The sequence below is a fragment of the Lissotriton vulgaris genome, chromosome 6 (assembly GCF_964263255.1).
Source record: "Lissotriton vulgaris chromosome 6, aLisVul1.2, whole genome shotgun sequence".
Taxonomy (NCBI): domain Eukaryota; kingdom Metazoa; phylum Chordata; class Amphibia; order Caudata; family Salamandridae; genus Lissotriton; species Lissotriton vulgaris.
In genome coordinates, this window is record NC_141694.1 from 1,165,720,554 (window position 1) to 1,165,733,993 (window position 13,440).

Sequence of the window (13,440 nt, forward strand, 5' to 3'; positions counted from 1 at the left end):
TATAATTTTGAATTGTTTAAGGTTGGGGTGTACAGAAAGAATAAATAAAGTTTTCCTAACTATAACTTAGAATTACCCTCTGTTTATTTATTGAATTTCGATTTACAAAAAATATATAAATGTGTTTCAAATAATTAGGTCCGGTGTTACTGAGTGTAGTGCCATTAACCCCTTCGCTGCTCATGACGAGCTCAGCTCGTCATGAGGCACGGTTGAGCTGTGCTTATGACGAGCTGAGCTTGTCATGAATTAAGGTAACTCTGTGAGTCCAGCACCGGGGGGGAAAACCTCTAGCAGCCAAGGTGTTAATCTGAGTGTCCTACAGTAAATTGGAGGAGAGGGTCGTACAGTGTAGTGTCGTAAATTATAGAGTCTTAAAATAGAGTAGAATGGAGTGGAGCATGGTAGGGTGACGTAGTGTACAGTGGAGTGGAGTGTCAGAGTGGAGAGGTGTGTCGCAGAGTGGAGTGGCGTGTCGTAGCTTGGAGTGGTGTGTCGTGGACTGGAGTGTCATCCAGTCGCATAGAGTAGGGTAACGTTTCATATAGTTGAATAGAGTGGAGTAAAGTGTTATTGAGACAAAGCCCAAGCAAAGTGTGGTCTCATCTGCACCCGTTCATGGCCAGTCGAGACCGGACAGGGCCCCCTTTCTAACACCTGCTTTTCAAACTCTATGGACATAGTTTGACAGAAGGCCCTGTGCCTTTCGAAATATCAGCAGGGTAAATCGAGCATCCTTTCATTTCCTCCTTCTGCAGTGGTTGCCCTGAATAATGAAATCTCTAAGATGGAAAAAGTTCTTGCTTTTCAGGGGAGGTCAGAGGACTCTCATCTTTCCCAGATTCTTCGGGCCTCATTTATGAGGTTTTGCCGTAGGGAAGCACAGCAGGCCTTCCTGCTGTGCTTCCCTACGGCAAAAGAAAAGGGCCGGAATGCAACGTATCTATTAGATATGGCGCATTCCTGTCCTTTTCCCCTGCGCCGGTGCACATTGGGCTGCCCGCGCCAACGCAGGCACCTTTGCACAATGGTGCAAGGGTGCCTGTGTTGTGGGGATGATTATTTTTGTATAGGAAGGGAAACCTTTCTGTACAAAAATAATAAACAAGAGGTTTTTCCTCTTTCTATGTGTGCTGCAGAATGCAGCACACATAGAAAAAGGTAAAATGAAGAGAAATAAAGATATTTCTTCCTGTTGCGCCTCCCTCATGCCTCTCCTGGGAGGCATAAGCTTTTGGCACTGCCTTAGATTTGCGATTTCTCATAAATCTAGGGCAGTGTCAAAAGGCCATGGATATTGCTGGGAATGCCCCCAGCAACACCCATTGCACACCCCTTTAACACAGAACACTGTGTTAAAGGGACTGATATTTATCTGGCAGCATTAAGCCAAAAAAAGTGGCTTAGTGCTGCCTGATAAATATCATGCAGGCTTCTGCACCACGGAACATCACAAAAAGTGACATTCCGATGGCGCAAGGGGCCTCATAAATGAGGCCCTTCGTATTTTTAATCTGGCTTCTCTCCTACTAGCTGACACCGCTATGTCAGGGACTGCCCCTATTGCTAGCGCTCCCTATTTAAGTGGCGTAGCAGATGGTGGCCCTATTGAAGCCCATGTGCAGGAGATGGTCTCTCAGCCTAATGTGGGGGTGTCTCTCCCAGGAGCGTCTTAGAGAAAATTCCATCACCAGACTCCTGCTGCCTGCACATAAAAGGAAAAAATTGGACTTGCCTGCAGTAAATGATCCTCCTTCAGGAAATCCGTCTTCTAAGAAGGGGCCCTACGGAACTTTGTTTGAATCACTCATCAATTGCGCCATCCAAGGCTCCATGGAAACTCTTCTTGTCAAACTGAATGGACTGATTAAGGGCTTACTTCATCCTTTGGAGCAACGTTTGGAAGATGTTGACCAGGCCATGAAAGACATTAAAATGGACAATTTTACTTCCTCTCTTCCCTGCTGTGGATCAGCCCTCACTCAGTCTAGCTTAGTGAGCTTCCCATCAGATAATACTGGAAGGTACTCCAGGATCTTCAGTGCAGACAAATGTCTTGGATAGGTATAAGAGCGAGCAATTGACGGGACATTACCTGCAGAAATAGGGTTTGACTGAAATGCTGACTTTCCTAAATGTATCAAAATGATTATTATCAGATGACGATAAACCAGTACTGGAATTTGGTTTGACGTTCTGTCCTACTATAAGTTTTTATTGTGCACACACTTGAGTAGATCTATATTTGTTTATTAGGAAAGCTAAATTGCCTATATTGCATAAATTGTCAACAAAGAAATCTACTTGTCCTATGAAAGTGAATGTCACTGGCAATATCTCCATTGGGGATGTGGATTGTTTATTGACATTGGGAACATTACTTGGAGTGGGTGAGATGGATGAAACAGACATTGATCTGGAAAATGTTATGAGATCTCTGGATATTGATATCAATACTCCTAGCAACAGTGGTTTTAAACTAAAATCATGAATGATACCCACATTACCGCATGACAACATTGATGTATTTCATTGGATATTGGTTAAAAAAACTGACAGCTCTGAGGAATAGAAGGGAGAATAAACCTGATAATGTAACTTTCTCTCAAAAACAGGCCCCTAAAACCCTTAGCAAGGATGATACAATTGTCATTAAAGCATCAAATAGGGATGATAACACGGTAGTCGTGGCTTCAGATATGTATGAGAGAGAACCCCACAGGCAACTTAATGAATTTGAATGTTATGAAATCACATATGCTCAGGTTTATAAAACATCTGTAAGTTATCATGATTGCCTTGGGGTGTGGCATGATAAGGGTATTCTCGATGATGAATATCTTTTCCTCAGGAAGGATTATCCTAAACCCCTTGCTTTTATCTCCTGCCGAAGGTCCATAAAAGTATGGTGGACCCTTCTGGGAGACCAATTCTCTCTGCAAATGAGTGCCTCGGATGTGGTATCATTATATACTTGTATTGGTCATGATTTTGGTCTTAAAGTGTTTGAGCACTATTTGAAGACACGTTTGTTTTGTTTTTACAAGCTTAGCAAGATGTTACTTGAGATGAATAAATACTGTCTCACAGAAAATATTTTTATGTTTGATGAAGTATATTATCCACAAATGATTGGTACCACAATGGACACCTCCTTCTCCCCCAGCTTCGCATGACTTGTAATGGGCTGGTGGAAGAAGCAGGTTGCGTGGGTGGAGGATTATGAAGGTTTCAATCCTCAGTGATGATCTTTTTATTTTGTGGGATGGTCCTATAGAAAAGGCACAAAGATATGTGCAATTGTTGAATAGCCCTTTTGATCCTAGATTTATCACCAGTCATATCAAGAGGCTCTTGAGGTTCTGGATATTAAACTCTGGATGGAGGGGTAAACTGCATTCTACCTTGTTTTGGAAAGAAACAGCTGGTAATAGTGTGCTCTTTTCCAAAAGATACCATCACAGAAACTTGGCGAATAGTATTCCCTATGGGGAGACATTGAGAATTAAAAGAGATTGCAATTTACAAAATAAGTTCAGTAAAGTAATCGCCTGAATGAAAACTAGATTTAAGGGGAGGGAATATGCTATTAAAACCTTAAAAATTGCTGGAAAAAGAGACAACATTACCCTAGAGAACGATTGCTATTTCCAAATACTCGTGATATCTTTTAATAATTATTTGATTCAGTTCATTGCCACGTTTAACAGATCCACTCATACTATTCACAAGATCATGAGAAAACATTGGTCAATTCTGAGGAATGACAGCATAATAGGTCAAGATTTAACAGTGAGACCGTCTATGACCTATAGAAGGGGCAAGTCCCTTAGTGATAGTCTTACTCACAGCTATTATGTGAAAAAGCCAGAAGATAGCATGTGGTTTGGGAAAGCAAAGGGCTCTTACAGGTAAGGACAATGTAAGACCTGCAGATATATGATCAGTGCTCATGAATACTCCTTGGCGAGTGGAGAAAAGAGATCCATCAAACAATTCTTGACTTGCTTGTCGGATTACTGTGTGTAGTTATTGCAGTGTCCATGCAGCTTAATGTATATTGGTAGCACCACATTTCCATTAAGGAAACCTATCCTGGAACATCAAATACCAATCAGGAATGTGTAAGCTGCCTATCCTGTTGCTCAACATTTTTCCACTATGCCTAAGTGAGATTCACTTTTAACATTCTGTGCTATCGAAAAGGTGAAGAGAAATGTCTGTGGGATAAACCAAATAAGAATGCTTAGACAAGTGGAATCCAAATATATTTTGGATTTACAAAGTAAACACCCCATGGGATTCCTGAAATGCCCCTGGAAACGGGCCGAAATTCTACCACTTTTTAAGAAACCCACTGCTGACCCTAATGTTTTATGCCCATCTCGTTGCTGCCTGTACTGTCCAAAGGTTTAGAAAAATGTGTAAATCAACAGTTGTCTGACCACTTGGAATCTAACAATCTACTTTGCTCCAGCCAGTTGGGCTTCCGGCCAAGGTTTAGCAGAGGGGCAGTCCTTCGGAAGTTTCAGAGTGTGTAAGAAATGCTTTGCATTCTGGGAGCAGAGTTGTACTTGTACTTATGGCGCTGTCTGAAGCTCTGTATAGCACCACATACCTTGCCCTCATACAGATACCACACATTTTCCGCTGCCATGCCGAGGACGCTCCTTCTCCCATTCCACCACCATAGCTTGGAACCCCCTACCTCTCCACCTCTGTACCTCGCCCTCGCTGACTGACTTGAGGAAGGGGCTTGGGACCTGAATTTTCAACTGAGACCTTCAACTAGCACCTGGATGCCCTCTCGGTGACAAATCGCTCTTTATAAATTCAACTTGATTGATTGATTACGGCACAGTATGAAAGTGGATGAAGTATTTTTTCGATGATAGGGGCCAGGGAATTTGGTTGCCTTCATATTCTTCAGGCATTAGGATGAGAATAGTTGGAGTTCCTCAGAGCTCTACAATGTTTAATATCTACGGAGCTTATTACGATGGAGGTCGGAAAGCCTCCAACCTTCGGTCAGAAGTTTTTGGTTGGGGGCCCCATCGGCGAACCCATCGGCCAGTTGGAGGCCGGCCCATAATTAGGGATTCCGATACTCCGTCTTGGGCAGGCTTTCCATTCTGAGCTTTCCAAAATGGAGAGCCTGTATGCTTAGCAGGGCCCCCTTCCCTCTGAGGGCAGAGGGGGCACTTATGGTGCCCCCTGCTAATCCCTATACCCTGGGGCAGGCACCTTCAGGGACCCATTCATATGAATAGACCCTCACACCCCTGGAACCACCTCTGTATGTCATCATCCTTCTTGTATTATTTGCCTATATTCTTGGGGATGTGCACAATTCTGTCTGACTGCCCTGAAGAATTGCTGCCACCATCTGAGCTGTTTTAACTCTCTGATCCAGCTCCTTCATCCTGAACTCATGGTCTAGCATCATCCTTTTCTCCTCTATGGCTAACTTAAGCTTCTCTAGTTCATAGCAACTCTCCTTGCCTCTCGCCTCCCCTCCAGCTCCTCTGGGACAAGCCAAATCTGCCTGGTTTAGAGGGTGCCTCCCTCCCAAAAGCACATCTAACCTTGGAATTGGCTCCTCTGCCTCCATGCCAAGATCCCCAGACAGCTCACTGGCATGTCTGGCTGCTACCCAGGCCCTCAGCACCTTTTGTAGCTCCTCTTTTCTGGTGAGGCCCCTGATTTGGACTTTGAGGTCTTTGCAGATCAGCTTCAATTCCTTAACATTGTAGGTTTCTAACCTCTCCTCCTCAAAGGGCACTTCCATGGATGCAGCAGATGATGCAATTGATTCAGGCATGTCGTACTGGAAAGTTCAAGGTCAAGACCAATGGAAAGGCACAAATAGACCCCCAAAAAAGTATGTGGTATGTAATGGTCTGCAATATGGCAGTAGTGCACACCAATCACTGTAAGTCAAGTGCAAACGCAAGTCCTATCCCACCGCTGCCACTAATATTCAGTCAGTCATAAGCTTTTATTCGATATGCAAGATATCTTGTAAGCACATTTAAAATACAAACATTACAGTTTCCAAAATAGAAAAACATTGCGTACAAGAAGCCAGTATAAAACTCATTTAGAAAAGATAAAAGGACATGAAGTGCCCGTTAATAAATTAGCTAAAAATGAATTTTATTAGAAATGGGGGTCTCTAGTTGGCAAAGGTAAGTACCTTTGTCCAAGTAGGACCCTTCTTCCTAGTCAGGATAAAGGAGTTACACTCCTAAAATAACCCCAGCCCACCCCCTTGGTAGCTTGGCATGAGCAGTCAGGCTTATCTCAGAGGCAGTGTGTAAAGCATTTGCACATAACCAACAGTAATACAGTGTGAGCAATACAAAGGGACACAACACCAGTTTAGAAAAATATCCAATATTTTTATATACTTAAGACAAGACCAAAAATGATACAAAAATGATACAAATCCACATTAATGTATTCAGACATCTTCAGTGATCAAAATAACCTTGAAAAACAGTTCCTTGATGTCAATAGCTCCCTCTGGGGCTATTACGGCATCGTGAACAAACAAAATTGGCTGACCGTGGCGTCGGAGGCTAGCTACAGTGTTGGGAAGACCCGCAAAACAGTACCTTTGGAAATGCAGAGCTTCCGAAAGCACAGCGTCTGCAGGCGCTGGTTCCGGAGGTCGATGCAGGAGTCGTTGGGCCCTTGAAGTCACACGCGGTGCAGATCGAACTCCTCGCGGTTGAAGTCAGGAGCCCTTGCATCGGCAGGCTTCGGGTGCTGTGCTGCAAAGTGCAGCGGTGCGGGCTGCGATGCCCTGAGGTCACCGTGCAAGCAGTGGCTGGGTGGCAGTGGCAGATGGCGTTGTCAGAGAGACCAGGGTCGCGGTGCGAAGTGATTAGGTGCTTGTCGCGGTGCTGGCGGGTCACGGTGCAAGCATCGCCATCATCGTTGCTAAAGCGCTGTCGTCGGCTGATGAACTGGAGTCAATGGCACCGGCGTCCATAGGCCAAGGCTGCGGAGCAAGATGAGGGCAGTGCAATGTGTAACCTTACAAGTGGTGCCCTCGTACCACGGTGCAAGAAGTGGCGTCTATTTTGGCGTTGGGTGGCATCGTCAAGGATACCAAGGGGGCATCATGAAGTGAGGCGATGCGGAGTGCGGTGCCAGCAAGTCATGGTGAGCAGCGGCTCAGTGGCGGCGTCAGCAGGCATCATGGGTGAGACCACAGATGCGGTGCGGCATTGCCGCGGTGCCCTCTGTGGTGCCTTCAGGACTCATAGTCGGCAGTGATGTAGTAGACAGCGTCGGGTCGCTTTTCTTTCTGTTGAAGCACAAAACACACAGTTCCTCGTGCTGAGGGCAGAAAAGCTGGAAGTGTTTGCTGTTCCTGAGACTTCTTGAATAGGGGCAAAGCTCTACCTCAAGTCCTTGGAGAAACTCACAGATTGCAGAAAGTTCAGTCCAGTCCTTTCACTGCCCAATACAGAAGCCGCCACTGCAAGCCAACACAGCAAAGCACTCATGAAAGTGGTAGTTCCTCTTCACCGCTTCTCCAGCTCTTCTTCTTGGCAGTCTTCTTGTCCAAAAGAGTTTTAAAATTCAGGGATTTGGACTCCACTTTTTAGAGCCCAAAGTCCTTTGTCCTCTCAGGCAGAGAGTGTCTGTGCCCAGCCAGAACCAGTTCTGCCCTCTGGTGTGGCTTCCTGGTGGTAGGTGGAGACGGCATTGTCGGAGACAGATCAGGACCATTCAGGTGCAAGGAAATCTTCTACCCCTACCCTTAATGTAGCCCAGGTCTATTCAGCCCTTTCCTTACCCACCTAAACCATCTGGAGCTACCTCTGCTGCTCCCCAGCCCCAGTCATCCAAAACCCAGACAGTCAACCCACAAACCCAGCAGAGGCCTGCAGAATGGCTGAGCAAGAAAATACCTACTTTCTAAAAGTGGTAGTTCCAAAAACAGAATGTAAAAAGCACCTTCACTAAAAGATGCATCTTTAGATTCTGAGTTCAGGTATACTAAACTTTAGTTTCCTACCTAGTTCCCAGGGCCAGTTATGTTTATAAGATGTTATAAACAAACTCCCCATGCTGTCCTATTGGGAACAGGTAGCCTTGCAATAGTGAAAAAAACGAAATTAGCAGTAATTTACTATCAGGACATGCCACACATACCAGGGCATGTCCTACCTTTCACATACACTACACCCTGCCCACAGGGGTATCTTGGGCCTACCTTAGGGGTGACTGACATGTATAAAAAGGGTCGGTTAGGGCCTGGCAAGTGGGTGCACTTGCCAAGTGGACATTGCAGTATCAGACTGCACACAGGCTCTGCAATGGCAGGCCAGACTTACATTTACGGGCTGTTTGTGTGGGTGGCACAATCCAGTGCTGCAGGACACTAACAGCATTTGATTTACAGTCCCTGGCACACTCAGTGCACTTTACTAGGGACTGACACATAAATCAAATAGCCAATCATGGAAACACCAATCCATAACACATTTTACCACAGGATTACTTGCACGTTACCAGCAGTGGGAAAATGTGCAGAAACACTGAGCCAGCAAAAACAGAGTCACAACCGGGAGGTCAGAAAGCAAAAACTCAGGGGAAACATGCCAAAAAATGTCAAGTCTAACATTCACCATGACTGAAGACTTCACTTTTTGTTTGAACTGTGTAATATTAAGCTGTTTTCATGATCTTATCCTTGATCACTTCATTAGAAACACTTGTCACCAAATCATTGTCTCCTGTCGTAATACTCACATATGACAATGTGATTGTACTACAATATGAACTTTGCATTGTCAAAACTAGGGACTTCTGGAAGCATTGATATGTTGTATGTAAACAATGTCACACTCAGGATCACTACCATGTCACAACAGCACATACATACAAGGGTCTGGACTGAGAACATCTTCATTCCATTAATCAAATCATAGGTTGACATGTCAGAAACTAAGCAAATACAACTTGATTTAGTATTTCTGTGTCAGTGATCACACAATCAGTTGCAGACTTTCACAACATGGAAGGAGGGGATACCTCTGCCGAAATCTAAAACAATAGGCAACAATAAATGAGGTCTACATCATCACCTGGAGTCACATTGCCTACCTCACAAAAGGAATCCTACATCAAATAAACAGACACATGTCAGTACAAGAGTTTCTGATCACAGTGTCATTCCAATCCAGTGTTGCTCGCATATGGTGGACTATCACAAACAAATGTCAGTGATGTGCCACATGCACTTTGGCCTACAATGAGGAGACACATCGACAACTACATCCAGTTCATACACAATGAGGAATTAATCAATGGGAAGGCAGGACAGCAAGAATTGGGCACAACACAACATTGTGTTGGAACACATGATGGCGCACATATTGCATTAGGACCAACACACCACAAGGAGCAAATCCAATGGAAGCCTGGTAACTTCCCTCCTATTGCTGTGCAAGCTGTCTTGGTACTGGCTTTGTACACCCAAACTCTGTGACTGACATTCCCAGGACAATATATTTCGAGTTCATATGTCTGAACAGCATCATATACCTGCTAATTTCACAACTCTGAAATGTCCAAATGAAGATGACATGGTGAAGGTACCTAAAGCAGTCCAAGACAGAGAGATTAACTAAAAAAACATACATATGATACAAATCACATTGTCAACTTCTAGAGATCACAGTCCTAGACAAAATGTACAGATGAGCAAAGCTACACATGTTAAACAAACACCTTTCTCCAGATGTTTACAGACCGATATAATCCTAGTATGTAGGATGAACATCCTCCTTACAATCGCACTACAAGAGTTGGAGAAATAGTCAAAGTCATCACATCCCACACCATACTCACACTCAGGAGAAGTAGTTTCGGATGAGAACTGAACACATCAGCTCTTTCTTCTTTACTACTATCATCATCTTCATTTGGCATTTCAGGGTCTCCACCCGGTGGATCTTCATAGTGTGTATCCTCTGCGATGTATGGTATGTTCTGTTGAAGGGCAATGTTGTGGAGTATGCAGCAGGTCACGGTGATCTTACGCACCTTCCTTGAGAGTAGAAGAGGGCTCCCTCAGTCTTGTTCAGACATCAGAATATGGCTTCAAGGAGCGCAAAAGCCCGGTCCACTTGCTTCCGTGCTCTTCCATGGGCCTCATTGAAGTGGACTTCCCATGGAGCTGTAGGATGCCTCAGTGGTGCCAACAACCATGGCCAGTGGGGATACGCTGAGTCTCCTAGGTAGAAGGTAGTCTGATGTGCAATATTTCGTGTTACACTTTCAGATCATACTGCCTGACATTACCAACACAAAGTTAGGACATATCACACGTACCTACAAGCCAGGCGCTCTCTGGTAGTAGTTGTGACATCAGCTGGGGTATGGTGCTTATCAGCAGTACAAAGGAATCATATGCAGATCATGGGTACCAGGCAAAGACATTTCAGATGTACAAATTCGGTAGGCAGACAATTTGCACCTTGATAAAATGGAAGTGCTTCCTATTCTGGTATACGCACCCACTTGCTTGTGGTGGTACGCAGGCAATATGAGTGCCATGAATGGATCCAATTATATGTGGGATGTGACCAAATCCATAGAAATCCACCTTCATGGTAGCTAAATCCTCACATCTGAGGAATTAGATGTAGCTGGTCATGTGTGTCAAAAGGGCTGCCAGCACCTCTGTGAGTACACAACTGAGCATAGGTTCTGATATTCCACCTGAAATTGCGACAATGAATCAAAATGAGCATGTGGCCAAAAACTACAAAACCGACACAAGTTTAACAAGTGGTGGTATTGATGTACGATTATTGATGTTATTTAGGAGGTTGGGCTTCAACTGATCACATAAATCCAGGATTGTTTGTCGATTCAAACAGAACCTCTGTATGAAATGTCTCTCTTCCATGGTGTGTATGTGTGGAAATTGGTGGTACATTGGAGGCTGGCGTCTTCTCCCTCTTCCAGGGTACCTATGTGAAGAGTAACACCAACAAGTATTTTGGTCTCAGTGTGCAGAGTAACATATGTTAAGAGTAAGGCAAAAGTAATGTGTCTGAACATCAATGCTTTAGGAAGCAGTACACATTTCACATCATTGCCAAATCTTGAACATCCACCTGTCATCCCCATGATCGCCTTCAAATGTCCGTAACAGAACTGTGCACCTCATCAATTCAGAAATTGTGAATTGCAACCATAGTGAGGGTGGCCTAACATTTCTGTGAAATACCGCAAACTGCGGTGTACAATGCGTTGTGCACTTTCTGCCATTGTGCAAAGTAATGCACTACACAGATTAAGTTTTGCACCTGGCATGAAATGGGAACAGGGCATTTGTAGTGGTGGTGATGCACTTAACTGTCACCAATACAGTTAACCCAACTACAACATGACGGATGCCTGACCTCATTAATAGGACATATCAAATGTGTGCCGCCACCAGTAGTCGACCATGCATCGCATGCACAGCGGACATTGGGGATAATAACGGTCACATCACAATGACCGTGTACTTGACGTGCATGTACGCGGCGGTAGAAACAAAATCTCCCTTGCTTCCTGACACTGCTGCTATCAACACCTCCTCCATGTTAGCTGCTGTTTGCCACCTCTGGGAGCAATCATGGCATGCACTACAGGGGAGAGGGCCGGTCCCTTCACTCCAGAGGAGCTGGATGCCCTGGTAGATGAGGTTCTTCCCCTAGATGGCAAGATCTTTGGCTCACCAGAGGAACAGGGAAGTTTCTCAAATACATATTGAAACAATTTCACTGTTTCCTTTCTATCCCTTAGGCTACAATGTGCCTGTGAGTTTCAGAGTACAAGGATTATGTTGATTGCATACATTGTGTGGCCCCTACATAGGGAACACATGTAATGGATTATGGGGCAGTGGACTGTGTGGCAAGAAGGCCACCTATTAGAATGTGTGATAAGGGTGATTTCTACATGTGTTACGGGCATATTTCTTTGCAGGGCTCAAGTCTATAGCAGGTACAATTAGTTCTCAAATCACATCATGGTACATGTGCATTGTTATGTATAGGCATCACACCATGAGCCATATCTGTATACTGTTAAAAAGCATTTGTGGATGATTTTAGCCAAGTGTACCATACCAATGATCACTCAGCCCACCTACGACTTTAGAAAACAGTTGTATATACAGTAGCTATACCTCACAGGCCCCTTCGGAGTGCCACACAACGGTATGTTTACATATGTAATGGGCAGAAGTTTGAGTTTTCTGTATTGAATTGATGGAGATGCAAGGTTCATGTGGAATAAGTAGACTCAGCCTGCAGCAAGCAAGGCTTGATATTGATATGTTGGAGTGTTGGCTATGGCCCAGCACAGGTCTGAGTTGATGTGGCAGGAGAACTGATGCACAGAGTAATGTCCCTGGAAACCTGCTGATCCATGGATATTCCCAAAACGATGTATCTGTACCACTAGTAGCCCTGATAGCTGTTACATGGATAATATGAGGCATGGAGACTGAGGTGACCCCCTGACCTGATACTTCCTTCCACTGTGCCAATGTTTGTCTGTCACTAATGACTGTCCCCTTACTCACACAGGTCTGTTGACACTTTTCTACTGTTGTTGCTTACACTGTCCAGTCCAATTGCACATCTGAGACTTGAACAGGGTAAATAGTAGGTGACTCTTGAATAGATTTAGAAATGTGAATAATCTGCTTGCCTACAGTACTACCTAGCACACTACACATACAACAGTATGTTAATTGACCTCCATGTTACAGTGTTACCTATGGCAAAAGGGGTGTCCTGTGATAGCAGTACAAATAACACAAGCTCATTATGACTTACTAGGATATTCATCTGAGTAGTCCCACATGTCCACACACCCCCAGAGAGGTAGCTCTCAGTGTCACACATACCAACCCTTACCTTGTGACCTTGGGATGTTGTGTATACTATGGGACTTGCTTCCATGGACCATATGCATCAATGCAATGGGCCTGGCAGGAAGGGGACTGGACAGTCTTGCAGAGGTACTTTACAGCTCAGAAAGTCCAAATGGTTTGCTGTATGTCACAGTACCTCACATCACATTCCATGTAGATGGCCCTGGTCTACATGAGGTTCGTGGACTGCCTCAGCCTATGTAGGTCATGACCAGGGTTGAGGTCACTCATCACATGACCACAAAAGTATGTATCCATGCTTTAGTTGTCCTTATCATGTGACATGGACACATGTATTGTGTCGAGCTTAAATACATGTTTTTGCTAGGTGTAAAGAATGTGTATCAACCATACAGATAACCTCACACTTCGAGTTACAGATTGTTTGTACATCTATTGCATTCATACAGGTCAATGTCCATCATAAGAAAGCCATTTTCAGAGACAATTCCCGGAAGGTGTAGACCCTTGAAGTCTATAAC

The 13,440-nt window shown here is 44.4% G+C and overlaps 1 protein-coding gene across 1 annotated transcript in view; it reads right to left on the reverse strand.

The window, feature by feature from the left end:
• The window catches only part of WDR64 (WD repeat domain 64), a 2,246,160-nt gene that overhangs the window by 818,597 nt on the left and 1,414,123 nt on the right, over positions 1-13,440 (reverse strand). The window contains exons 21-22 of the mRNA XM_086925751.1: positions 9,871-10,011; positions 5,669-5,827 (exon numbers count right to left, since the gene is read on the reverse strand). Coding sequence (XP_086781877.1) covers positions 5,669-5,827; positions 9,871-10,011 — 300 coding nt within the window. The remainder of the gene's footprint in view (positions 1-5,668; positions 5,828-9,870; positions 10,012-13,440) is intronic.